Genomic DNA, 24,644 nt, shown 5'->3' with positions numbered 1-24,644 from the left:
GCAGATCAGAACCACAGCGGGTCAGAACCACAGCAGGTCAGAACCACAGCAGATCAGAACCACAGCAGGTCAGAACCACAGCAGATCAGAACCACAGCAGGTCAGAACCACAGCAGATCAGAACCACAGCGGGTCAGAACCACAGCAGGTCAGAACCACAGTGGGTCAGAACCACAGGTGACATCAGCCCGATGAAGGTCCGACACTGAAACCAGCAGCAGACAGCAGAAGTTTCCGTGTAGTGAATCATCTGGACGACAGACATGAAGTCAAACTGGAGTTAAAGTAAAAATATCATGTCGGAAAAGTACTCGAGTAAAAGTCTCAGAGTATCTGATATAACAGGTACTCAGAGTGTCGATCTCTGGCTCTGCTGCAGAGTGTAATCTGTAATCTGTAAAGTAACTAGTAACAAAAGTTAGTAAATCAGATAAATGTAGTGGAGTAAAAACATATTTACCTCCTGAATGTTGAGTTGATGTATAAAGTAACAGAAAAGTGAAAATACTCGAGTAAAAGTAAAAATAAGTCAAAGTTGTACTTCAGTAAACTACTCAAGTAAATGTACTTAGTTACATTCCAGCACTGAGACACACGAGCGGGTCAGAACCTTTTCTCCTAATAAGAAATAAAAATATCATTTTGTTGTCATTTAAAATATTTGATGTTTTGTCATCGACCAATAGGAGCGCAGCTCTCCTCTGCTGTGACTGTGCGTTAGCATGTTGCTAACGTGTTAGCTCGTGCTCACAGTGTTTGTTGTGGTCGCGTCTCCTCAGGTGACACGCGCGTGCTGATAGGCTCTAATCCTCCACCTGCTCCATAACCTGTTTATGTAGATCCAGTCCTGTAAGCCTCTTTATATAATAGGCCAATCTGTACACACACTCACACACACACACACTCACTCACACACACACACACTCACACACACACACACACTCACACACACACACACTCTCACTCTCACACACACACACACACACACACACTCTCAGGCAGCATTAACAGGATTATTGAGGTTCACCGAGTACTGAGACTGAAACTGTGAGCCAGCGGAATATCAGCTTTCACTTTCACAGCCAGCACTGATTATAGACACACACACACACACACACACACACACACACACACACACACACACACACACTCAGTTCGTCCCAGTTACAACATAAAGAGACTGAAGACAGAAACTCTCTGTGTGTTTATACAGTAACTTTAAACTTATTTAGGTAAAAGTACAGAAGTATTACCATCAGAAAGTAGTACACTATATATTATATACGTTGTGTCACAGATCATGGAAACACTGAAGTACAAGAGGACTTGAGAAATGTACTCAGCAGCCGTTTTCACACAGCGATGCTGAATTATCAGCAGCGTTGGTTCATCACTTCTTCTGTTCACACAGACTGAAGCAGCTCCACCTTAAAGACGACCCGCCGTGCAGTTCACACAGAAAGCGGCGCTGCAGCTCCTAAAGAGACGTGACGGTGTGATGACGTCATGATGATGACGTCTGTGTGTTTCCCAGGTGTTTCCCAGGTGTTTCCCAGGTGTTTCCCAGGTGTCCCCCCGTCAATCTAAACCTGCTGACAGTTTATAATCATATGGATGCTGTTATAATGTGTCGTGATCGAGATCCTGACCCACCAAACATCCTGGAGAGTGACAGAGTTGTGTTTTTGAAACTGGACGCTGTCAGACTCAGTCGAGGGGACGGCTTATCCATTCACACTGGTTCGGTTCTCCAATAATGCGGCCCTGATTCTACCTCCAGAGGCGGATCAGCGCCGGAGCAAAATTTCACCCTCGCCACCTCTGAAACACAGAGGAGGAGAACTGGTTCAGGATCCCTGCATGCAAACGTCAGTGTGAATGGGGCTCGTTACATTCCTGTGCTGTCAGAACCCGAGGGTCCAGTCAGCTGGTCCAGTGTTGGTCCTGAGTCTGCAAAAGCCCAGAGACCCTAAACACACGTTCAGACTTCATGTTGATAAATCTGGTCTCAGATCAGGTTGTGTTCAGTAGCATTAGCGTGCTCGTTGCTAACGTTCGCTAACAGTGACGACGAAGAAGCTTCTGGAGACGATGAGCAGCAGCGTGACGCGACGTCACCTGAAGCTGCAGGTGACGTTCAAGTTTAACATATTTAAACTTTTCACTTTTATTCTGCGCTGCTTCAAACTCAGACGAGCTGATGTTGATGAATCTGAGTTAATTTATTTTCCTCTCTGTGTTCGAGGTTCTGAAGTCTGCAGCTGATCCGCTGAGGTCTCCACAGACGCACCTGGACTCGCTGCAGGTGGAGGCGCTGTGAGCTGACTCAGAGCGGCGCTGACCCAGATCTGATCCAGGTGAGTGGGTCAGCTGTGTGAACGCCGGGCGGCTCTCGGAGGGATTTACAGTGTTTATCTGAGGATCGTTCTGCTGGCTGAACTCCAGGATCACTTCTGAGAACACGTCGTTAAACCGGCACCGACCCAATCAGCTGCCCGCTCACTGCTGTCAGAACCCGCTCAGAGACGAGTGACAGAACTTTACTTCATGAAGAAGAAAGAAACAAACTTCACTGGATAAAATGATAATTATTGCATCAAAGTTAATTCATGATACATTTCAAACTAATTAATGATAATCTGACAGTTGTCAGAGAAACCGGGTCAAATCTTCGATCCTCGATCCAGAACCACGTTGTTAAATCTGACTGAGAGATGGAGAGAGAAGCCTCACAACAGAACATGATGATGATGATGAAGATGATCAATAACAGCATCAGTGCAACAAATTGACACTATTTTTGATTAAAGTTGAGGAAAAAGAGAATTCAGTCTCGAGCTCATTCTGATGTTTCAGAACTCAAGTTAAACCCGTCTGTGACCCAAAGAATCATCTGATCAATACTCAGACTCTGGTTCTGGATCAATATGATGATTGATTAAAGATTCTCTGGCCGTGTGTATTCCAACACAGCTGTTGGCACGGACTCTAAATAAACTGATCGGATCAGAAGTATTTCTGAAGAACACACAGGAACCCATCAGAATCAATCGTTCAATCAGCTGGAAGTAAAACAGAAGAAGAAGAAGAAGGAGGAGTTTATTGATCGCTGAGAGAATCGATCGTTACAGCAGCTCAGACGCTGAAAGAAGATCAAATAAAATTAATAACTGACTTTGAACTTCATTTGGAAAAAATGTATTAATTGATTTGTTTCTGGTCTGGATTGGATCTCCAGCAGAACCAGTTGTTTAAACCACCAGCAGGTTCTGTTCTGGTACCAGTGTGTTTCTGAAGCCAACAAACCCAGAAAGAATCTTTTTGTTCTGGACGAAGTGAAACAATCAAATAATAATAAACATTTAACCTGCTGAGATTATAATAATTTACTCTAAACTTTGTGTTTGAACTTCAGTCAGATCGGACCAGTTCTTCTGTTTCAGGTGGTTCTGACCCGACGCCGATCTGTAAGACTGAATGTACAGACAGACCGGTTTGGTTATGTAGCTCTTATGAAACTCATATGTAGGTGAGACTGATCTGAGATCTGAGTGTCTGAGGTTAAGATTAGGTCAGAGTGTGTGTGTGTGTGTGTGTGTGTGTGTGTGTGTGTGTGTGTGCGTGTGTGTGTGTGTGTGCGTGTGTGTGTGTGTGTGAGAAAGTGCTTCCTCAGCGTCCTCACTCTCTCTGGCCGGTCATCAGGTGAGTGTTAATCCTCACCTGTCTCTCTCTCTCCGTTCAGAACACAACCAGAACTTGTTTCACGTGTTCGTTTCTACGCTGACGACACCGTCTTGTGTTTACGTATCGACTCTAACGAAGCTGCTGGATTATAAATTCATTTAAAACTAAATGTTTGAATGTTGTTTATGAAACATGTTTAAACACTTTGACAGTAGATTTACTGTAAATAAACAGATTTATTTCTGTGTTTACATAATAATAACAGAGTATAACTGAATAAATCTGTGACGTCACATTTTAAGAAACAACTGTTTCATCAAGCAGCTGTTAAAAAAGTTTTAATTGTTTCAAGCGATAATTTAGTTTTAATTTGTGTAAAAACATTTTTACATCTAAACAAAACTGTCAAGCATTAATTCTCCCAGTCTGAAACTTTAATCAAGTGATTAATATATAATATATTATTATATTTCAGTTGCTGGCGCTGCAGCTAGTTTCACCCGTAACTGTTTAATTGTTCACGGTAACTTCTGATTGGATGAGCTCTGGTTGGGGGCGGGGCTTTGCAATTAGCTGATTGATTATAAACATCAACAACAGTCGCTGTCGGCAGACTTATTGATTTATTGACTTGTTTTGTTGCAGCTTTAATTTGTGTGAGTCTGTTCATTTCATCAACAAGACAGAAAAATGAGAACGACAGATGATTAGTTGATTAATCGATCAGATAATTAATGACAGTAAACTAAACATCTTCGTCGTGATTTATCTTGATCGTGTCCTGATGTGTGAAAACTTTCTGCTGCTTCAGGAAAAGATTTCAGCAAAAGTAGAAAACCAACATTTTATTTTTTATTATATTCAGTTTGTTTTGGATATGAAGTCATCTTCCTCCTCCTCCTCCTCCTCCTCCTCTTCTTCCTCTTCCTCCTCCTCTTCCTCCTCCTCTTCCTCCTCCTCCTCTTCCTCCTCCTCCTCCTCCTCCTCCTCCTCCTCAGGAGCTCCAGGCGGTCGTGGCCTACATCTGTCACTGTCCAAATCAATAGGGATGATAGAAGAAGTCAGTCCTCTGATGCTGCACCCTGATTGGCTGGTGCTCCTGGCCACGCCCCCTCCCTCCCCTCCTGTGTGATCACAGATAAATAACAGAGCGACGCCTCCGAGCTTCATGTCTGTCCGAGTCCATCGATCGCAGGTCAGAAACTTTTTTCACCACTTTCTCATCGGACCCTAAAACCTGTTTTTACCGACTGTCACCTGAACGCACCGCAGAGGACTGCTGCTCTTCTTCTCTGGTGGATTTGTCAGATTGTGGAGCAGCTGCAGTTCTGAAGTCCAGGTTGTTGAAGCGGATCCGGTTCAGGATGGAGCTGAAGGACTTCTGTCTGACGGACGACTACAGATTCATCAGCCCAGAGCGGTGAGACGCCAACACACAACACTCCGTCTCTTCTTCTTCTGCTGTTAATTCTTCTGTCTCTTCTTCCTCTGCTGTGTCTTCTTATCCTGTTTCTTCTTCTTCTTCTGTTTCTTCTTCTTCTTCTGTTTCTTCTTCTTCTGTTTCTTCTTCTTTTTCTATTCTTCTTCCTCTTCTGTTTCTTCTTCTTCTGTCTCTTCTTCTGTTTCTTCTTCTGTCGCTTCTTCTTCTTGTGTTTCTTCTTCTTCTGTTTCATTCAGCTGCTCGTCTTCAGACACTTTCATTAAGTTATAATTAGTTAAGTGTGATTTCTGTGACAGCAGCAGAGAGAGAGATGACATCATGTCATTAGTTTTTTAATAAAAGTAAATATTTTAGAGTTTGACATCAAATAGAACTTTTAATGTTGCTGGAACAAAAAACAAACAAACAGAAAGTTGGAATAAAGAAAAAAAAAGAAATTTTAAAAAACTTCAACACACATTGTTGCATTTCTTCACTAAAGAGTCTCGTTATTGATCAGCTGACACGATCGTTATAAAGTATTTAGTTACAAACTCGTTTAACAAAATATCAAAAATAAAACTCTAAATTCTGAAATGAGAAAAAGGTTTCAGATCAAATTAACATGATTCCTGATTAAGGAAACACAAACAGCTGTTTATGAAAACAGATAAAATAAAGTCATTATGATTTAAATAATGTGTGTTTATAACTTATTAATAGTCGAGTTAATAAACGAGTGTGACGAGGCTGATGCACTAAATGTGAAACAAGTTTTTAAATAATTTTGTGATGAAATACCTGATTAAAACATATTTAATTGCCTCTGTGTGCGTCAGCCTCGTTAACTCAACACTCAGCAGAACAAAGATCAGATGATTTCAGGATGTTCTGACACTGTTAAAGGAACACTCAGGCTTTTATTCTGAAAATCACTGTCGGTGCTGCTGATTGGTGACCTTCAGCTGTTTGATCTCACACTCTTCTTCCTCCTCAGCCTGCTGGACTCCTCTTCCTCCTCTTCCTCCTCCTCCTCTCCTGCTGATGGAGCTCCGTCTCCAGCCTCCTTCCACTCCTCCCCCCTCAGCCCCTCCTTCCCCCTGGACACCACGCCTGCTCTCAGCCCTTCACACCCGGCCTTCCTCCTCCCCAGCCCGGCCTCCTCCTCCTCCTCCTCCTCCTCCTCGTACAGCCTCCTCTGTGGAGCACCGGACCCCGAGTCCCCGACGGGCTCCAGTTCCAGCGGAGGAAGCGTCGGAGGCGGCGCCGTGGTGTCGGAGGCCTCGGTGCGTTTCTCCATGTCGCAGACGGGTTCGTTCTCTGCACAGGTGAGTTCTGACACACGTGAACTGTCACCACGAACAAGCACACACACTCTCGATTGATCGATCAGTTGTTTGATCTGCAGAATGTTGATCAGTGTTTTCGTTCAGCTTCGTTTAAGTTCAGGTGAAAGATCCACACAGGTTAAAATGAATGACATCATCACAGACCTCGCCGTGTCCCGTCTCTGCAGGTGGACTCCATCCTGCGGGGCGACTACCTGACCCCGCTGGGCGCCGTCGGGCCCAAGCGGCTCTGTCTGGTGTGCGGAGACTTTGCGTCCGGGTATCACTACGGCGTGGCGTCCTGCGAGGCCTGCAAGGCGTTCTTCAAGAGGACCATACAGGGTGAGAGCAGCTGCGTGTGTGTGTGTGTGTGTGCTAATCAATAAGTAAATGAATAGGCAGGGCCGATCAATACGGTCGCTGCATCGATTAGTGTGTGAAGCTGCAGGATTACAGCAGAGAAACAGCAGCGATTGATTAGTCGGGTCTGAACAGATCAGCAGACAGAATCTATAGATCTGTGTGAGAAGACACAAGATGGCAACAGCTCAACTAATTAAATCATTAAAGTTTCATTATTTTATAACTTTACTCTGATTCAGACTTAATAAATATAATAAAGTTAAAGATGATGTGATTAAACTGATCGTAGAACATAATGTAATAATAAAAATGAAGTGACAAAAAAACAAACAATAATACAATTTTATTCTGAAAGGGGACTTCCTGTATGAGTACTTTGACTTTTAGTATATTTTAAGTAACGTGTGTCATGATGGAGGCTGTGATGTCATGATGGAGGCTGTGATGTCATGATGGAGGCTGTGATGTCACTGCCTCACTTCCTGTCTGTGGTTACCTAGGCAACATCGAGTACAGCTGCCCGGTGATGAACGAGTGTGAGATCACCAAGCGGAGGAGGAAAGCCTGTCAGGCCTGTCGCTTCAGGAAGTGTCTGCAGGCCGGCATGATGAGGGAGGGTACGTACCGCCACGCCACGCCATCTACCCATGAGCCTTTGCAGTGTTGTTGAACCTCTGAAGTGACCAAGTCTAGGAGGAGGGAGGGAGGGAGGGAATGGAAGGAAGGGAGGAGGAAACAGTCTGACCCTGCTGTGTGTCCGTCTCTCAGGTGTCCGTATGGACCGGGTCAGAGGAGGCCGGCAGAAGTACAAGCGTCGGGTCGAGTCCGGGCTGAGTTCTTACTGCAGAGCGTCGTACCTTCATCCTGTCAGCAGTGAGTTCTGACCCGTCTCCTCGTCATCATGGACCTTCGTGGTTCTGTTTACTGACCCGTCTTCTGTCCTTCAGGAAACAAGATGATCTCTCACCTGCTGCTCACTGAGCCCGCCCCTCTGGCCGCCAATCATGACGAGTCGACCAATGACGGCAGCCTGCGGACCCTGCTGACCCTCTGTGACCTCCTGAACCGGGAGCTGCTGGTTCTGATTGGCTGGGCCAAACAGATCCCAGGTACGACCCAAACATCCTGAGTCGGCATATTTATTGTTCCCTCACATTCACCGACACTCACCTGAGTGACACCTGCTCTGCCCCGCCCCCTCAGGCTTCTCCGCGCTGTCACTGGTTGACCAGATGTCGTTGCTGCAGAGCGGCTGGATGGAGGCGCTGCTGGTGGGCGTGGCCTGGCGGTCGCAGGGCGCGGCAGGGGAGGAGCTCGTGTTTGCCGGAAACCTGCGTCTGAACGAGGGTCAGTGTCGAGCCGCGGGATTGGCCGACCTGTACGAGGCGCTGCGTCACCTGACGGCCAAATACCAGGTGATGAACCTGAGCGCCGAGGAGGCGGTGACACTGAAGGCCATGGCGCTCGCCAACTCAGGTACACCTCCGTACTGTTAGTTACTACACTACTGTTAGTTACTCTACTACTGTTAGTTACTCCACTACTGTTAGTTACTCTACTACTATTAGTTACTCCACTACTGTTAGTTACTCTACTACTGTTAGTTACTTCACTACTGTTAGTTACTCTACTACTGTTAGTTACTCTACTACTGTTAGTTACTCCACTACTATTAGTTACTTCACGACTGTTAGTTACTTCACGACTGTTAGTTACTTCACTACTATTAGTTACTTCACGACTGTTAGTTACTCTACTACTGTTAGTTACTTCACTACTGTTAGTTACTCCACTACTATTAGTTACTCCACTACTATTAGTTACTTTACTACTGTTAGTTACTTCACTACTGTTAGTTACTCGACTACTGTTAGTTACTCGACTACTGTTAGTTACTTCACTACTGTTAGTTACTCCACTACTGTTAGTTACTTTACTACTGTTAGTTACTTCACTACTGTAAGTTACTCCACTACTGTTAGTTGCTCGACTACTATTAGTTACTTTACTACTATTAGTTACTTTACTACTATTAGTTACTTTACTACTGTTAGTTACTTTACTACTATTAGTTACTTCACTACTGTTAGTTACTCCTCTACTATTAGTTACTTCATGACTGTTAGTTACTCTACTACTATTAGTTACTCCTCTACTGTTAGTTACTCCACTACTATTAGTTACTTTACTACTATTAGTTACTTTACTACTGTTAGTTACTTTACTACTGTTAGTTACTTCACTAGTGTTAGTTACTTTCAGATACTTTGACTACATGAGGTTGAATCATTCACACTGATGAATGTAACTAAGTACATTTACTCAAATACTGCCCTTGAGTACAGTTCTGAGGTATTTGTACTTGACTTGAGTATTTACTGTTACTTTGACTCCATTACCTTTATTTGATTACTTTAGTTACTAGTTACATTACAGATTACATGCTGCATCGGAACATTTTAAAATTCATTTATTTTGATGATCAGATCTGATAATCGATCAATTCACATGAACGACTTTTACTCCAGTGATATTTAGAATACTTAACTATTTAGAAGACTGGATACAGAGAAGGAGGAGGAGGAGGAGGAGGAGGAGCAGGAGGAGGAGCAGGAGGAGGGGGGGGAGGAGGAGGAGGAGGAGGAGGAGCGGAGAGGAGGAGGGGGGGGGAGGAGGAGGGGAGGGGGGGGGGGTGTCTGAACTTATTGATCAGAGGCTGGGAGCTGAAGCAGGAGTGTATTGATTAGTTAATTAAGTTACTTTTCCGGGGGGTGATGTGATGTTGATGCTAACCGTGCTAACCGTGCAGTGTGTTAGCAGTTTATCAATAACATTTTTGTATGAAAGCCTCCTGGTGAAGCAGTGCATTGTGGGACACCGGTCGGTCCGTCAGGCTGAGGTCTGGTCAGGCTCCCACTGTCTGAGCCTCGGATCAATACGCTGTACTGATGGACTCGGTTCTGGATCTATAAACTGTTAACTGTCTGCTGGAGGACAGAGTGTGTGTGTGTGTGTGTGTGTGTCCATTAACTGAACATCAATACTCCACACAATAGAAGAAGATGCTCGTCTGACACACACACACACACACACACTCTCTGACCTTGACCTTTTGTTTCATCGTCTCTTTGTCTCTAACGTTAGCTGTTAGCTGTTAGCTGTTAGCCTCCGTGAGTTATCTCAATAAACGTACTTGCTGAATTAATTAACTTGAACTTTAGCCTGTGAGCTAATTAGCTTAGGAGACTGAAGCCAGCAGACTGTTAGCTTGTACATTTATTAGTTGGTAATTAGCTTAATTAACTTTAGCCAGTACACTTTAATATGACAGCTTTAACTCGTTAACCTCAGTTAGTGATCGTATTTCTTTCAGGGAAACTTAACAGTTAGCTTACTAAGCTTTAGCCAGCTACATGTTAGCTCGTACACTTGTTGGCTACTTGACTTTTTGCAAGTTGCTATAAAACTTACAGACCAACAATGAATAACAGACTGAAGTAAAAATCCCAGCTGATGGAGATAAACAGTGACGGGTGTAAATCTGACGACATATAAATATTATCAAACCTCAGGTGAAGTACTGTTACCTCAGTATTGTACTGGAGTACCTCAGGAAGTGTCTGTTGTACCACTGAGTGTCCTGACGTCGCCTCTCTGTCCGTCTCTTCAGATGCTGACCCGGTGGACTGTCCGGACTCGGTGCAGAGGTTCCAGGACGGGCTCCACGAGGCCCTGCAGGAGTACGAGTCGTCCCGCAGAGAGCAGCACCGGGCGGGCCGGCTGCTGATGAGCCTCCCGCTGCTGCGACAGACGGCGGACCGAGCCGTGCGGGTTCTCCTGAGGCTGCACCGCCAGCACAGCGTCCCGCTCCACAAACTGCTGCTGGAGATGCTCGACACCAAGGCCTGAAGACTCTTCATCTTCTTCATCATCATCATCATCCTCATCATCATCAGCAGCAAGGGAAAGACTCAGACTGAAAAACATTTTTTAAATTGCTGCTCTTTTCTAACTGTTGAACGCTGCAGTCACTGCAGGACGGAGCCGCTAACGTTAGCCGCTAACATTAGCTGCTAACATTAGCCTACACTCAGCTCAGCTCCCACAGCGATGCTAAAGTGAAAAGATCGTCTTCGTCCACTTTTCATCCTGTTTGACATTCTGGAGCGAGTCAAACCGACCTGCCACGCCTAGAGACAGTTGCTACGCTGTGATTGGACGATCACTCTTCCATCATCATCGACTGAACAAATCTACAGCAGGTTTAGATTTTAAATCTATTTTTGTAAACAAAGATATTTTTGATGTGTTCTGACAGAGCTGATTATTGATTGGCTGATTAGATTTGTTTCTTGTCTCTAGTTCACTTTGTTGAGTTAATTAAATGCTTTTGGAATAAAAACAAATGTTAACGAGTCAGTTATTTTATTCGTCATTAACACAGCTGCTCAGAAACTCACTGATAAAAACGATGTGAAGTATCAAACAGCTTTAACTAGAAACATTACAAACCTCCTCGGAGCTGATCTGAGATCAGCTGCAGCACTTTGTACATTCACTATGAGCCGTCTACGGAAGCCCTGAGGGGCAAAGTTAGAAATGTTTGTTTTTTTGTCAGGATCCGTTAGAGTTCATAAATGTTTCTCAAAAAATATTCATGTGTTGACATTTTTTTTCTCAAAACAAAATAAAATGTGAGAAAGTTTTTTCACAATTTATTTTCTCAGAGGAGAAAAAAAACAAAACATTATTTTAACATCATTAACATTTTTACAGGAAAAAAAATCCTGTTTTTTTTTCCTGAGAGAATTTTTTATTTATTGTTTTTTTATTGTTTTTAGAAAAACACAAATTCTTTTTTTGTCTCTCTGGGCTTCCGTAGTTTACAGAACTGGATCTAACAGACGAAACAAACGTGGAATTAAACATCAGAGAAAATAAAAAACATTTTGTTACAGAAAAACTGGCTGCAACCAACAATTAATCACATCAATGAATCTCTGATCAGTTTGTTTTAGTAATCATGTAAATAAAACAGTGAGAATCATCACGTCTGCAGACTGACATCTTTATCAATCTGTTTTATATTCATTGATTAATAGTTTAGTTTGTTAATTGTCACAGAAAAGTTCAAATCCCAAACCTGATAATTAAAGCTGCTCAATGATCTTCTGTTGATCGACAAATTGATTAACCGTCTGGTTGAAACTCTCCATCAGAAGTTTAAGAATCAAACCGAACTCGTTTCAACGTGATGTCACTTCATAATAATTCTTTCTTCAATTAATTTACACAGAATATTAATTTGATTATTAATTTTAATAATGTTTCTTTGGGTTTTAAATTATCAGTCGACCAAAGAGGAAAAATATTCTCCAGCTGTTCTGGATTTTGAGTCTTTTATAGAGAAAATAATGTTTAAATGAATAAATAACAGAAACAATCGTTAGCTGCAGCCGGGAGGAGAAACGTTAACGAGGAACAAACTGAAGGTTTTAAACGTGACGGAGAGAAATAATAAACCCACAAACATTAAATACACAGACGTTGGTCAGCAGCAGAGACACCAGTGATGAAACCAGGTCAGGAAACAGGAAGTGACGGACGAGACAGGAAACACGTCGCGTTACACAACTTTACTCTGAACGTCCTGGAAGAATGATGTGATGTCAGAAAAACGACATGATGACAATTATTTTATCTCGTCGTTATTAAGATTAATGTTGTCAATATCAATCAATCGTTTTAAGGGTTTTAACGAAGCCGTTCTTTTCGTAATCAGTCAATTAAAGTGTAACTGAAGGTTCACATCAGACGATCAATGAGCTGTAGGAGCTGAAACCTGATTGGCTGTGACAGCGAGGCGTTCAGGCTCAGCTCCGTGAAGACGACGTGCGTTTGTTCCTGGCTGTGTGACCGAACATACAAATTAGAAAAATAAAGTTTCAATACAAACTTTTTTAAACAGTCGTCAGATAGAAAAGGTCGTCGTTAGAAACATTTTATACGAAACAAAACAAACTAAAACTTTCTTCTTTGTTGGTTGAAAACGTTACAAAACAATTTTGTTAAAGCTGCTTTAACGCTCCGATATTCTCTTTCAGCTGTTTTTAATATATATCCGCTTAATGCTACACGATGTTCACCTGCTCGCCTCCAAACAACCAAAACTAGAAGCTACAGGGGCTTGACGGCTACATGCTAGCATGCTAACAGGTCTCGGCTAAAGTAAATTCCAGCTGTAAACATCAGGACAGACCTGGTAGTACATGAAACACCTGAAGCATCTTAGCTTCATGCTGTAGTATGATGTTAGCATGCTCATGACCTGGACCTGTTAGCGTTAGCATGCTCATGACCTGGACCTGTTAGCGTCAGCCTCAGGCTGTTAGCATGCTCATGACCTGGACCTGTTAGCGTCAGCCTCAGGCTGTTAGCATGCTCATGACCTGGACCTGTTAGCGTTAGCCTTGGCGACAGCGTTTTAGACCAGCTAAAGCAGCTTAATTTAGCTTAATCAGCTAGCTTCTGCTGATGATGTAACCGTCATTGAAGAAGCTGTTTTTGTTTACTTCTGTCTGAACCATCTGATTGGTTCATATTGACGATGAGCTCGTCACACGAGTCCTTGATTAATTGGTCGGTGCAGCTTCAGCAGTCGAGACTTCGAGCTGTTTGATGTTCAGTCTTTTAGTTTTTCTGTTTCAGCTTCATTTTCCCGGCTTACGTTAGAAAGTCGCGATCTCCTCAAATGAAAGCGAGGAAACAACCAATCAGCATGCGGTTACTACGGCAACAGAGCTCTATTCGTCCAAACCTGCTGGAAACATCAATCTCAGGATCGATGACTTCTTTTCCACCAATCACAGCGTCTACAGAGTCCGAGCAGCCAGTCAGAAGCTGGTCTCGTTCATGTGTGGCTTGGGACTGGTGGGCGGGCCGGAGGCGGGGCTCTCTGGACTCGCCGGGCTCTCGGGCGGCGGTGGAACATCATCAGGAGACGCCACAGGAGACGTTGCAGGAGATGCTGCAGCGCTACGGCGAGGTGAGACGGGCGCCTGAGACCGGGTCGGGCTCACTGCTGGGGGCGGAGGAGGTGGGGCGGGGCTTGTTGGAGAGGTGGGCGTGGCCTTGCGGAGTGATGAAGACGATGATAACGGCGAAGACGACAGCGATGAAGACGTTCCTGGAGAGTGGCGAGCACCAGGCGACACAGAGAAGGTCGTGGGCGTCCTGAGTCCGAATCGGGCCTCTAACTCGCTGCACACCGCTAAGCTTCGCCTCACGCCATCTGACCCTGCCGGGGTCACGAACCCAGAACCTGACACCGCCTCTGAACCCTTGGCGAGCTCCTGGCAGCGCTCCACGAAGCTCCCCCTGCGGACAGCTCCGCCCTCCCTGTCTCGGTCCAGATGTCGTGGTCGGGGGCTGGCGCTCTGGTTTGAGCCGGAGCCATGGCTGTAGGCGGGGATGGCGAACATCGGCGGTCCGGCAATGGGCCCAGCTGAGAGGGCGTTGTCTCTGAAAGGCTTGGTGAGGGGCACAGGGGGCGGAGCCTGGCGGGGGAGGCTGCCGCACAGCGAAGCGGACGAACCCGAAGCTCCGGCTCCTCGTCCTCCTCCTGCCGAGTGGAGACGCTCCGTCCTGAAGCCGTCACTGAACTGAGAGTGGAGGCTGCAGGGACAGGAAGTCAAGGTCAAAGGTCAACAACGACAGCAGTGTGTGTGTGTGTGTGTGTGTGTGTGTGTGTGTGTGTGTGTGTGTACCTGCAGGTGGAGGCCCGTGGCGTGCTGTCAGGGGTTCTGGTCAGAGCCAGGTCACACTGGTCCAGCAGCTCCAGCAGCTCCTCCTCCGTCGGCCCGCCCAGTGCTGCGAGACAACCAATCAGAGCGCACATCACTCACCGACCAATCACACAACATTCATCGGTGCCGTCAGTGAACAATAAAGTTGTGTGTGTTCTGAAGGTTCTGACCTCGGATGTCCACCTTCCCGGCGATGTCCATGGCCGTGGTCAGGTCCCACATCTGGATGCTGCCGTTGCTGTGGCCGCTGAACAGGTAGCGGCGAGCCCGCGAGCCGATCCGACTCGAGCCCTCGCACTCGTGGACCGTGAAGGACGTGATGGAGGTACCGTCCACTGAGCGCACCTCACACACCCTGACACACACACACAGAGTTAAATATTGATCTCTACATCGGACTGGACTCAGTCAGTGACCCGGTCCACATGAAGCCCGCCTCTCTCCATGTCTCACCTCTTCCCATTGGACGACAGCCTGACGTAGAGTTTATCTGTGTCCGGGACGACTCTCTGGATGAACACCTGCTGGTCGTCTCGCTCTCCGTACGGACCTGAACACAACAAACAGTCAGCATGCGACCTCTGACCCGGTGACCTTTGACCCCTGTGACATCATCCTAACAACACTTCCTCTAGTGAACATGGAGTCACAGAATCAGAGAGCAGTAGTCTGACCTCATCAATGAACCAATCAAAAGAGTCCTCACCGATCTCCGTCCCGGCGCTGCAGCCGCCGTGTCCGTCCACGTCGTCCAGGCTGAGGATCTTGAAGGAGGTGAGCGGCGTGGAGCCCGGCTGGGTGGAGATCATCCCTCTGAAGCGGGTCACCGTCCACGTCCTCACGTGGTTGTTGTCGGCACAAACTGACACACAACAGACACACAAGGTCAGAGACGCACTTACAGGACTGACTGAGGAACATGTGACATCATGAGGTCGGCGTGGTGACATCATGAGGTCGCCGTGGTGACATCATGAGGTCGGCGTGGTGACATCATGAGGTCAGCGTGGTGACATCATGAGGTCAGCGTGGTGACATCATGAGGTCATCGCCGTACCTGAGATCAGGTGTTTCTCTGACAGCATGATCTTGGTGACGGGGCTGCGGTGGACGGAGAAGGTCTGGAAGAGCTGCGGCCCCGAGCCGACCGTCTCCGGATGCTGGACGATGACCCGGACCGTCCCAGAACTGGTCCCGTACGCGATCTCGATCCAGTTCCCGCTGTCACCTGATCACAGGAGTCTCAGGTTAAACACTGTGAGCTTCATGATTCACTTTGTTGATGCAGATTCATGACAGAAACACGTTTGTCTGCATGTGTTCGTTTCCTCTCCTGTTGACGACTGATTTCTGTTGTGAAATAAATTCTGATAAATTCTCCCAAAATGTTTTTTCACATGAATCAAAATGTCTCTAAAGTTTAACATTTGTTTATTTGAGAGGAATTTACCAGAAATCATTTTGAAGAAAAATGTACTGACGTAAAATGTAAACACGTTGGATAATTCCTCTGAAAAGTTTCGTTTTCAAAATTCACCAAAAAGTTTTTTGTAAAAATCATTTTTTTTATCGTGCAAAAAATTCATCTGAACATTTATGTGAAAAAAAAGAGAGAAAGAAATCACCCAAAAATTTTTTTTCATTTTTGTGAAACAATTCAGTAAATTTGATGGTGAAAAATACCTGAAATCTTCATAAAATTCACCTAAAAACTGTTCAGGTGAAAAAATCCTCCGAGAAGTGTTTGGATAAAATTATTTTCCTGAATATTATTTTGTCTGAAAATTGTATGAAAAAGAGTGTTTTTGGTGAAAATTTCCTGTTAAGTTTTTTTTTCCTTATTTTCAGTATTTTTTTTACCTAAAAATGATTTTTATGGTAAAAAATGCCCCTAAAAAGTTTTTGGGTAAAAATATTCTCCAGATTTTTCTTCTTTTTTGTGAAAGATTTAACTGCAAAAGATATTTTTCCCCTTCATTTTTTTTTTTACATTAAATTCAATATTTATTATTTTTCTTTGTTTTTCAAAAAAGACATGTCTTACGTTTTGGGTAAAAATATTCTCCTGATTTACTTTTCTTTTTTGGGGGGTGAAAAATTCTCTGAAAAGTTTCTCGTGTCTCATGTTTCTTGTCTGAAATATTCATTAAATTCACCTGAAAAGTTTGTTGCATATGAAAAATACATTTTGTGAAAAATGTTATGAAATATTCAACTAAAAAGTGTTTTGGGGGAAAATTCTCCAGATTTTATTTATTTTTTTTGTGAAAAATGTACCTACAAATGTATGTTTCCTTAATTTTTAAATTAAATTCAACATTTTTAGAGTAGAAAATTCACCTAGGACGTCTCTTAGTGAAAAGTTTCTTCAGATTTTTTGTGTAAATTCTCTAGAAAAGTTTACATTGTGAAACATTAAACAAATAAGTTTTTGTTTAAAAGAATTTCCAGAATTTGATTTTGAATCTGATTTTCTCTCTTTTTTTGTGAAAAATTCTCATGAAAATGTTTTTTGGTGAAAGATTCAGATTTTTTGTTTTGTTTTTCTAAAAAAAAATCATTTTTTGTTGAAAAATGCTGCTCAGAAAAAAGGTTTTACAAAAAACCTGTTTTCACCAGTTCTCAGATTTGGATCCGACTCAGAAGTTCTGATACTGAATCTCCGCTCGACACCTCGCAGCTCCACAAACATGTGAGCAGCTGATTGTCCAGAACTGAAGAAATAAACATGCAGCTGCCAACCTTTGATACTGTGACAACAGTCCATGCAGAACTGTAGATTAATATTAGTAGTTATAAACAGGATGTAAACAGTCGTACTGGTTTTGGGGGTGAGGTAGACGCTGAGGGCAGTGATGGCGTCTTCAGTCGGGTCTCTGTAGAGCTCCGTCACCAGCAGGTCGTTGTCCTTCATCCTCAGAGGAAACTTCTGCACGTCTGACGAACAAACACAACAACAGGTCAGGTGGGTAGCAGGTAATATGTTTACTTTGTTATTGTCATGTTAGCATGCTAACGCTAGCTAATCATCAGTAAACACTAAAGCTGACAGAGTCGAGAGCTGTGTGTGTGTGTGTGTGTGTGTGTGTGTGTGTGTGTGTGTGTGTGTGTGTGTGTGGTCCAGGTGACCTGTGTCTCACCTATATAATAGATGGATCCGTTGTTGCAGCCCAGGATGAGGAAGGAGCCGGCGGTGTCGTAGCTGCTGATGGGAACAACGTCCTGATTCTGCAGAGAGAAGATCAAACTGTTTAAATCACAATAAAGACTGGAAGACGTTCTCGTGTCGGTCCTTTAAAGAGCTGCAACGTTTAGTCACATAATCAATAGAAAATTAATCACAAGTGACAACACTGACTGGCTCCTGTGTTGCAGGTTCTCATGAGTTTGTCATTTCTGACAGTAAATGAAGTGAAAAAGAAAAGAAAAGAAAGAATCTGATTGATTCTGATCACATTTTGTTGACATTTTATAGAATATAAAGTTTAGTAGACAAATATTGGATGAACTGTAATTGTCTGTATTGATGACGTGGTTAGTTTCAGCATCCTTCCTCGCTCAGACACCAGGATCAGTAAAAGTAGGACAAACCAGCAGAACCGGGTCAGTTGTAGCAGAGAGATCCGATGACTGAGCTGCTGCACGTCAGCAGATTTACTGACACCAGAAACCTGCTCCGTCATTCATGTGACATTAAGGAACGAGCCGAGAGGAGAAGGTCGACTGAGAGGTTTTGGATGCATCGATGAACTCACCTGCCAGTGTTTCGTGACGGCGTTCCAAACCCCGACCTTCCCGGTGTGGCTGGTGGCGATCAGCTGGTTACCAACGAAGAAGAGAGCCTCCACAGGTACGTTCAGACTGAAGACGCCTGCAGGAGAGAGAGACGACGTGAGACAGAAAGATCTTTTACCATCAAAAGTCAAAGACGTCACAGTTACATCTCATCTGAAGTCTGAAGTCGCCTGTGACGACGTCTAACAAGACTTTTTAACATGAACATCTTCAGTCACACAGCTTCTGATCACTGAGGGAGAAAAACTCACCAATCTCGTTTCCGTTGCCGTCGGGGCAGATGGCCCACAGGATGATCTCCGTCCCCGAGGCGACCGCCACCATCTTGTCGTTGTCTCCCAGCGAGCCCGCCATCACCTTGGCGTTGAGCGCGACTCTGTCGATCACCCAATCCAGACGAGGAGACGTGAAGACCTGCTGCCACCCGGTCGACTCCTTCACCCTGACGGACGGACGGAGACAAAGTTTCATGTTTTCTATTTTTATTTTTGATGATTAAAGAAAAAAACAAATCTTTACTTTGGGAAATTCCTGTACCAGATTCTATTGGAACGTTTTAAAATCTCACAGGACTAAAACTGTAAATAATAAAACCACGATCAGTATTAAATATATAAAAACTGTGTTTAATCCTGTGAACTCTTCTAAACGTTCCTGACGATGACGAGTTAACGAGCTGATGAGACGCTCACCTGTAGCAGACGACAAACTGTGCGTAGGCGACGGCGATCCAGTTGTGATGACCGCAGATGATCCGAACCAGGCCGGGATCTATTGACTGACCTGCACACACACACACACACACACACACACACACACACACCCACACACACACACACACACACACACACACACACACCCACACACACACACACACACACACACACACACACACACACACACACACACACATTAGAAAACTCTATGAAACACTTTAAATGTAGTTGTTATCATCATGTTTGTGTACCTGCGGGCGTCCTGTCCTCAGCGATGGTTCTGCTGAGTATCCCAGAGTTCCCCAGGTTGGGTGGCATCGTGTTGCTGCGTCGGACCGGCGCTCTCTCTATAGGAACGACTCGGCCCGCCATGAACTGTGACCCGGCCACGCTGTGTCGGTTCCGACGCTTCGCCGGGTACACTGGGACGACACAGACAGGAAGTGTTAGACGTGAAACACTCACGGGTTAGAGAGAGAAGCTCCTCCTCCTCCTCCTGCTCAGGTGTACCTGGTGGAGGCAGGTAGCCGTTGAACAGAACGTTTCCACAGGAGGACCGGTCCAGCTCGTCACACAGCTGCAGCTTACGCACTGTTGAGGAAACACACGGCATGAAGGTTCATTCAACAGGCTGATGTTGTTAAATATAAACGGTTCTGCTGCCTCGGCGCGTCTTCATACCGAGCGGCGTGATGCCGTAGAACTCGGCCTCATGCATGAGCATGTGCACGTTGATGGAGCGGGGGTGGAGCTCTTTGGTGCGCAGGAAGTTGAGGATGGTGGCGAACAGAGACGGGTCCCTGTCGATGAAGATCTACGGTGAGAGAGGAGGGACATGCAGTCAGTACCACAGAGTGAGAACAGAGGTGAACGTTAATCCAGGTGTGTAAACTCACAGCTCCAGTTTCATCCTTCAGAGTCGAGATCCGACCGCTCAGAAGACTGAAGACAGAAACAACCAGCTGTTAGTGAACGAGACGTCACAGAACCACAGAACCACAGGGAGACAGAACCACAGAGACACAGAACCACAGCAGCAGGTTTCATGTTCTCACCAAACTCCTTCTTTACAACAAACTGCTGAGGGACACTTTTTAATTTGGCACAACACAAATGAAGCGAGCAGGTTTTGTGTCAACAGTTTTCTTACTCAAGTTGAAGCAACATTAAATTGCTGATGTTTTGAATGGAGTCTGGTGCTGGACATGTTTTAGGGTTCAAGTATTAGGTACAAAGATTATATTAACAGATTTTAGCTGAGAAGAGTGAATGTGTCAATGAAACCAAAGATGATGTTGACAAGTTGAAAGAGTAAACTGTGTGTGTGTGTGTGACTGACCTGGAGAAGAAGGAGTCGGGGACCCACGTCAGGGTTTGTCTGGAGGTGCTGAACCTGGAAACAGACAAACATTAAATACATTAACTCTTCTTCTTCATCTTCTTCTTCTTCTTCTTCTATTAATCTCAATAAACATGTTTCAGTTCGGATCTTTTTTACAGACTTTGTTGTGGATGTTTCAGAGATGAGGTTAGTTTTGTTACGTCACATCTCACATCTGCTCAAACACTCTTCTTCCTCCTTCTTTACCTTCAGTGTACAGACATCATGTTGGCGCCCCCTGCTGGACAAACTCTGTAACAACCTCTAACACACTTGTCAGAAGTGTTAATGTCCTGATTCATCTACAATAAGATGATTTCTATCAGTCCAGCTGATTTTATTAACTTAAAAAAAAAAGACGTTATAACAGCTTCTACTATCATCATGTAAAATACTGCTCACATAATATAACAGATTCATTCCTGAATGTAATGAATCACCTCGTTAAGTCTTATGACTGTGTGTGTAACTGTTTTAATCAGCAGTATGTCAGTTACAGTAGTGGAAAGTAACTGAGTAACTCAGGCTGCCACTAATAATTACCTTCATGATTAATAAGTTTGTTTGGTGTCGAAGATGTTCTGATAAAAACGGTTGTGACAATTTTCCTGAACCTAAAAAAATAAAAACACTCTTCTTCTATTAGAGATGCAAGATTTGGGTTTTTCTTTCAGACAATACCGATATTCAATAATTATCAGCTTCTCGTTGCAAACACAAATAAAATAACTGATAATTTCACATGATAATTTATTAAAAAAGCAGTTCCTACCCTGTAGTTTCTGCACACCTGAGGATGGATGAGTTAATAATCCAGAGTTCTGATCAGATTTATTGTTAAAACTTGTAAACGTCTTCTTCACACAGTTAAAAGTCGTGCTTGTGATGTCAACGAAAGCCTTTAAGCTTCGATATGGATCCGTTTATCGTTTAGATTTTCATCTATATCAATAAATAGCCGATAATATAAATGTTCCAGTACCAGGATAATAATATATCTGATATATTTATAATGTTTCCCGTTTATTGACTTTTATAAATAACAAAGAAAAGCAGCAAATCTTCACATCTGAGAAGCTGAAACAAGAAAATGTTCAACACGAACGACCAAATGATGAAGATTCATTTAATTTTGATCCATGTATTGATTATTTTACGAACAGTGAGGCAGAACGGAACTACAGTACACTATTTAACTTCACTCCACTACAGCTCATCTAACTTGTTTTCACTTCTTTATTTGTATCTGACAGTTTAAGTTCAAACATATTCTTACAGTTGACAAATGTTCGGAACCTTCCTGTCCACAAAATTCTGTAATCTTGGACAAATAAACCAAAATACAGATTTTTCCTAAAAGGTAAATAAATCTGGTCTGTGTGATGTTGACCCAGCTAACAGCTAGCTTAATGCTACAGAGTTCCATTATCGGACAGAGTACTTCTGCTGCACCTTGCTGTGAACTTTACCGGCGAATAAAACACTTTATACATTCCAATAATATATCCAAACATATTCAGTTTAAGTGAATGTGAGTGTTTCATAACTTATAGGATAAAACTACCGAGCCATACGCTATAGCTACCCTGCTTCCATTGTCGGACACAAAGCAAACTTTCCTCGGCTTCGCTTCATCCTCTCATCGTGTTAGCTTCACTTCACAGATTTTGGTTTAAATGAGCTGAAGTCGACTTTGTTCGACTGGTTAACGGTTTAATAATGACAGACAAACATGTAGTTAAAGTCTCGTGTTGTCCTCTGAGTTGTAACTCATTAAAACACTGATAGCCTGCAGGCACAGGGAGGCTAATGAACGCCCCTTTATCAGCGGTGTCCCCGGTAGCTAGCCGCTGTTAGCCGCTGTTAGCCGACACTCTCTCACCTCTTCCCGCCGACGTTCAGGTGGATGATGTCTCCGCTCCGCGCCGAACTAGACATCATCTCAACAGTTAGCTGCCCAAACAGTCCGCACCTTCAGAACTATCAGAACTTTTACATTTTAATCCATTTTTTAGGATGAACTCAGTTTCCGTTCTTGTTTTCAAGTCAACTTCCTGTCGAGCCCGTGAGGCGGACGGTGGGAGGTAAAACCCGGAGAGGATCCCTCACTGGACCTGAGAGAAGGAAAACACGGAGCGGGTCGGACTGGAACAGGACTGCTAGTTACAGCTAATCTAATCTAATCAAACATAAACGGTATTTTATAAACATTACGAAGGTAGATATTTATTTCACTGAGTCAATACAATTCAGGCCACAAATTAATTAATACATTAATTGATAAATTAATGAATAACGACAATAAATAGAGGCTTATTTTTTTTTTTCAAAATGATTGATTTACGTTTTTATTTATTACAGAATGTATTGTGTTTATTTGATCACATATGTGTTGATTTATTTAGTAAATGTATATGTTTATTTCAAGTTTCTTCTATATACTTACTTTTTTTTTACATTGTTTAAAACCCATAAATTCATATTGAAAAGATCAAATTACAGGAAATACAAAATACATGAATGCATGTAAAAATATTTAGAGGAAAAACTGTAATCAAACTTTTAAAATATGACTTAAAGTGTCTGATATTAAATGTATTTAAGGATCAGAAGATTTTTTTATGGCAATAAATTAACTTAAATATAAAAACGAGTACATGTGGCTCGACTGATTGTTGATTGTTGATGTTTTTTGATAATTTAAAAAGTGCTTTGGCTCTGATGCAGCATGTAACTCTCAAAGTAACTTGTAACTAAAGTAATCAGATAAATGTAGTGGAAGTATAAGTGAAAATGGAAATACTCGAGTAAAACACAGTATAGATCACATGTGTCACTGAGGTCACCAGGTTTATTTAGAAGTGACGGTTTAATCTAAAGAAAGATCACAGCAGCAGCAGCAGGAGGAGGAGGAGGAGGAGGAGCAGGAGGTGCTGCAGGTGGTGCAGGAGGTGCAGGAGGAGGAGGTGCAGGAGGAGGAGGTGCTGCAGGTGTGCAGGAGGTGCAGGAGGAGATGCAGGAGGAGGAGGTGCAGGAGGAGGTGCAGGAGGAGGAGGTGCTCTCTCTGGGCATCACTGCAGATGTTCACTGTTGTTTCAGCTCAGATGATCAGAGATGCTCCACTTCCTCCTCGCGTGTCTCTTATCTTCCTCTTCACCGCTGGATTCCTCTTCCTCCCATTCTCCTCCAGAACAGAGCGGCGTGGGTGGAAGACACACACACACACACACACACACACACACACACACACACACACACACACACACACACTGACACGTGCATCAACACAATATATAAATACACAAATACACAGCCTCTGCAGTGACGATGAAGTCCTCAGAGCTTCTGTTGTTTTCTGTCTTTAACCTGCTCATCATCCTGAGGTGTAACTATATTTATTCAAGTACAACTTTGAGGTACTTGTACTGCGTTTGCTTATTTACATTTAATGAAACCTTTTTACTTCTACTTCGCTACATCTCATAATCTTTTTAATTAAAGCAGAACTTGTCATGATTTAATCTCAGTTAGTAAAAAGGAGGCGGAGAGAAAGTCTGTAACCAAATGTGTGAAAACAAAGAGCACAGAGAGAACAATAAGCTGAATAAAGAGAGTTATTCAGAGGCGACCAGACGAACCCATGAACAACAGACGAGACTACACACAGTGAAAATCCCTCTGATGTGACAGGAATATTCAAATATCAGCTGCAGTTAGCGAGCAGCTTGTTTGCATCTGATGTTCCCGGCAGGTGAACACACGAACACAAAGCAGACAGGTACAGGTGATCTGAAATCTCCTGACACATGGTGAACTTTATATATCTCATATTAAATCTCCAAACTCTGTTCCTGTAAGTAATTTAAATAAAGATTGCAGCAGAGTTATTTAAAGAAAGTGGCTCAAATCTCTGTTTTGGTACTTTTACCCGTTTCTCCTTTCAATTTCTGTTCCTATCGTCAGAAATACACCATGAAGTGTCAACATCACGATTCATATATCACATATAACATATATTCAGCAGGAGGGGGAGGGGCTAAAACAGGAAAGATAGGAAGCTAAAAAAGGACAAAGTGAGAACATCTGTCCAGCATCAGTCTGAATCACATCCTGTTATCTGCTGACAGACACACAGCTTTTAACTTGTATTTT

At 43.6% G+C, this 24,644-nt stretch overlaps 2 protein-coding genes across 4 annotated transcripts; one reads left to right on the top strand and one right to left on the bottom strand.

The window, feature by feature from the left end:
* Nucleotides 1–1,970: 1,970 nt before the first annotated feature.
* esrrd (estrogen-related receptor delta) lies at nucleotides 1,971–11,210 on the top strand. Its single transcript, XM_030443781.1, has 9 exons — nucleotides 1,971–2,357; nucleotides 4,683–5,104; nucleotides 6,102–6,432; nucleotides 6,621–6,774; nucleotides 7,296–7,412; nucleotides 7,564–7,668; nucleotides 7,743–7,904; nucleotides 7,999–8,271; nucleotides 10,466–11,210. Exons 2-9 carry the CDS (start codon nucleotides 5,049–5,051, stop codon nucleotides 10,702–10,704), a joined length of 1,437 nt encoding a protein of 478 aa, XP_030299641.1. The 5' UTR covers nucleotides 1,971–2,357; nucleotides 4,683–5,048; the 3' UTR covers nucleotides 10,705–11,210.
* Nucleotides 11,204–22,568, bottom strand: shkbp1 (SH3KBP1 binding protein 1). Of its 3 annotated transcripts, none has more exons than XM_030443734.1 (18): nucleotides 22,375–22,568; nucleotides 20,451–20,504; nucleotides 20,008–20,053; nucleotides 19,793–19,925; nucleotides 19,622–19,702; nucleotides 19,363–19,533; nucleotides 19,088–19,178; nucleotides 18,647–18,837; nucleotides 18,356–18,471; nucleotides 17,741–17,828; nucleotides 17,421–17,537; nucleotides 15,658–15,828; nucleotides 15,307–15,462; nucleotides 15,054–15,150; nucleotides 14,771–14,955; nucleotides 14,562–14,664; nucleotides 13,206–14,469; nucleotides 11,204–13,160 (listed from the first exon to the last, which is right to left on the bottom strand). In XM_030443734.1, the coding sequence occupies exons 1-17, from the start codon at nucleotides 22,431–22,433 to the stop codon at nucleotides 13,689–13,691; spliced, it is 2,640 nt and encodes an 879-aa protein (XP_030299594.1). In that variant the 5' UTR covers nucleotides 22,434–22,568; the 3' UTR covers nucleotides 11,204–13,160; nucleotides 13,206–13,688. The 3 variants fall into 3 exon arrangements, with proteins under 3 accessions (XP_030299594.1, XP_030299577.1, XP_030299587.1); XM_030443717.1 differs by having other exon boundaries at nucleotides 11,204–13,205; nucleotides 13,251–14,469; XM_030443727.1 differs by having other exon boundaries at nucleotides 13,251–14,469.
* Between the last annotated feature and the right edge of the window lie 2,076 nt (nucleotides 22,569–24,644).

This window comes from Sparus aurata, chromosome 2 (assembly GCF_900880675.1).
Source record: "Sparus aurata chromosome 2, fSpaAur1.1, whole genome shotgun sequence".
NCBI classification, from domain to species: Eukaryota; Metazoa; Chordata; class Actinopteri; order Spariformes; family Sparidae; genus Sparus; species Sparus aurata.
This window is presented reverse-complemented; position numbering and strand designations above follow the sequence as displayed.

Coding starts and splice junctions, on each gene's coding strand:
- esrrd (XM_030443781.1), top strand. CDS start 5,049: ATGGAGCTGAAGGACTTCTGTCTGACGGACGACTACAGATTCATCAGC. Junction 6,433..6,620: donor CGGGTTCGTTCTCTGCACAG/GTGAGTTCTGAC, acceptor CCGTCTCTGCAG/GTGGACTCCATCCTGCGGGG. Junction 8,272..10,465: donor CATGGCGCTCGCCAACTCAG/GTACACCTCCGT, acceptor CCGTCTCTTCAG/ATGCTGACCCGGTGGACTGT.
- shkbp1 (XM_030443734.1), bottom strand. CDS start 22,433: ATGATGTCTAGTTCGGCGCGGAGCGGAGACATCATCCACCTGAACGTC. Junction 20,505..22,374: donor CTGAACGTCGGCGGGAAGAG/GTGAGAGAGTGT, acceptor GTCTGTTTCCAG/GTTCAGCACCTCCAGACAAA. Junction 19,534..19,621: donor CGGCTACCTGCCTCCACCAG/GTACACCTGAGC, acceptor GTGTCGTCCCAG/TGTACCCGGCGAAGCGTCGG.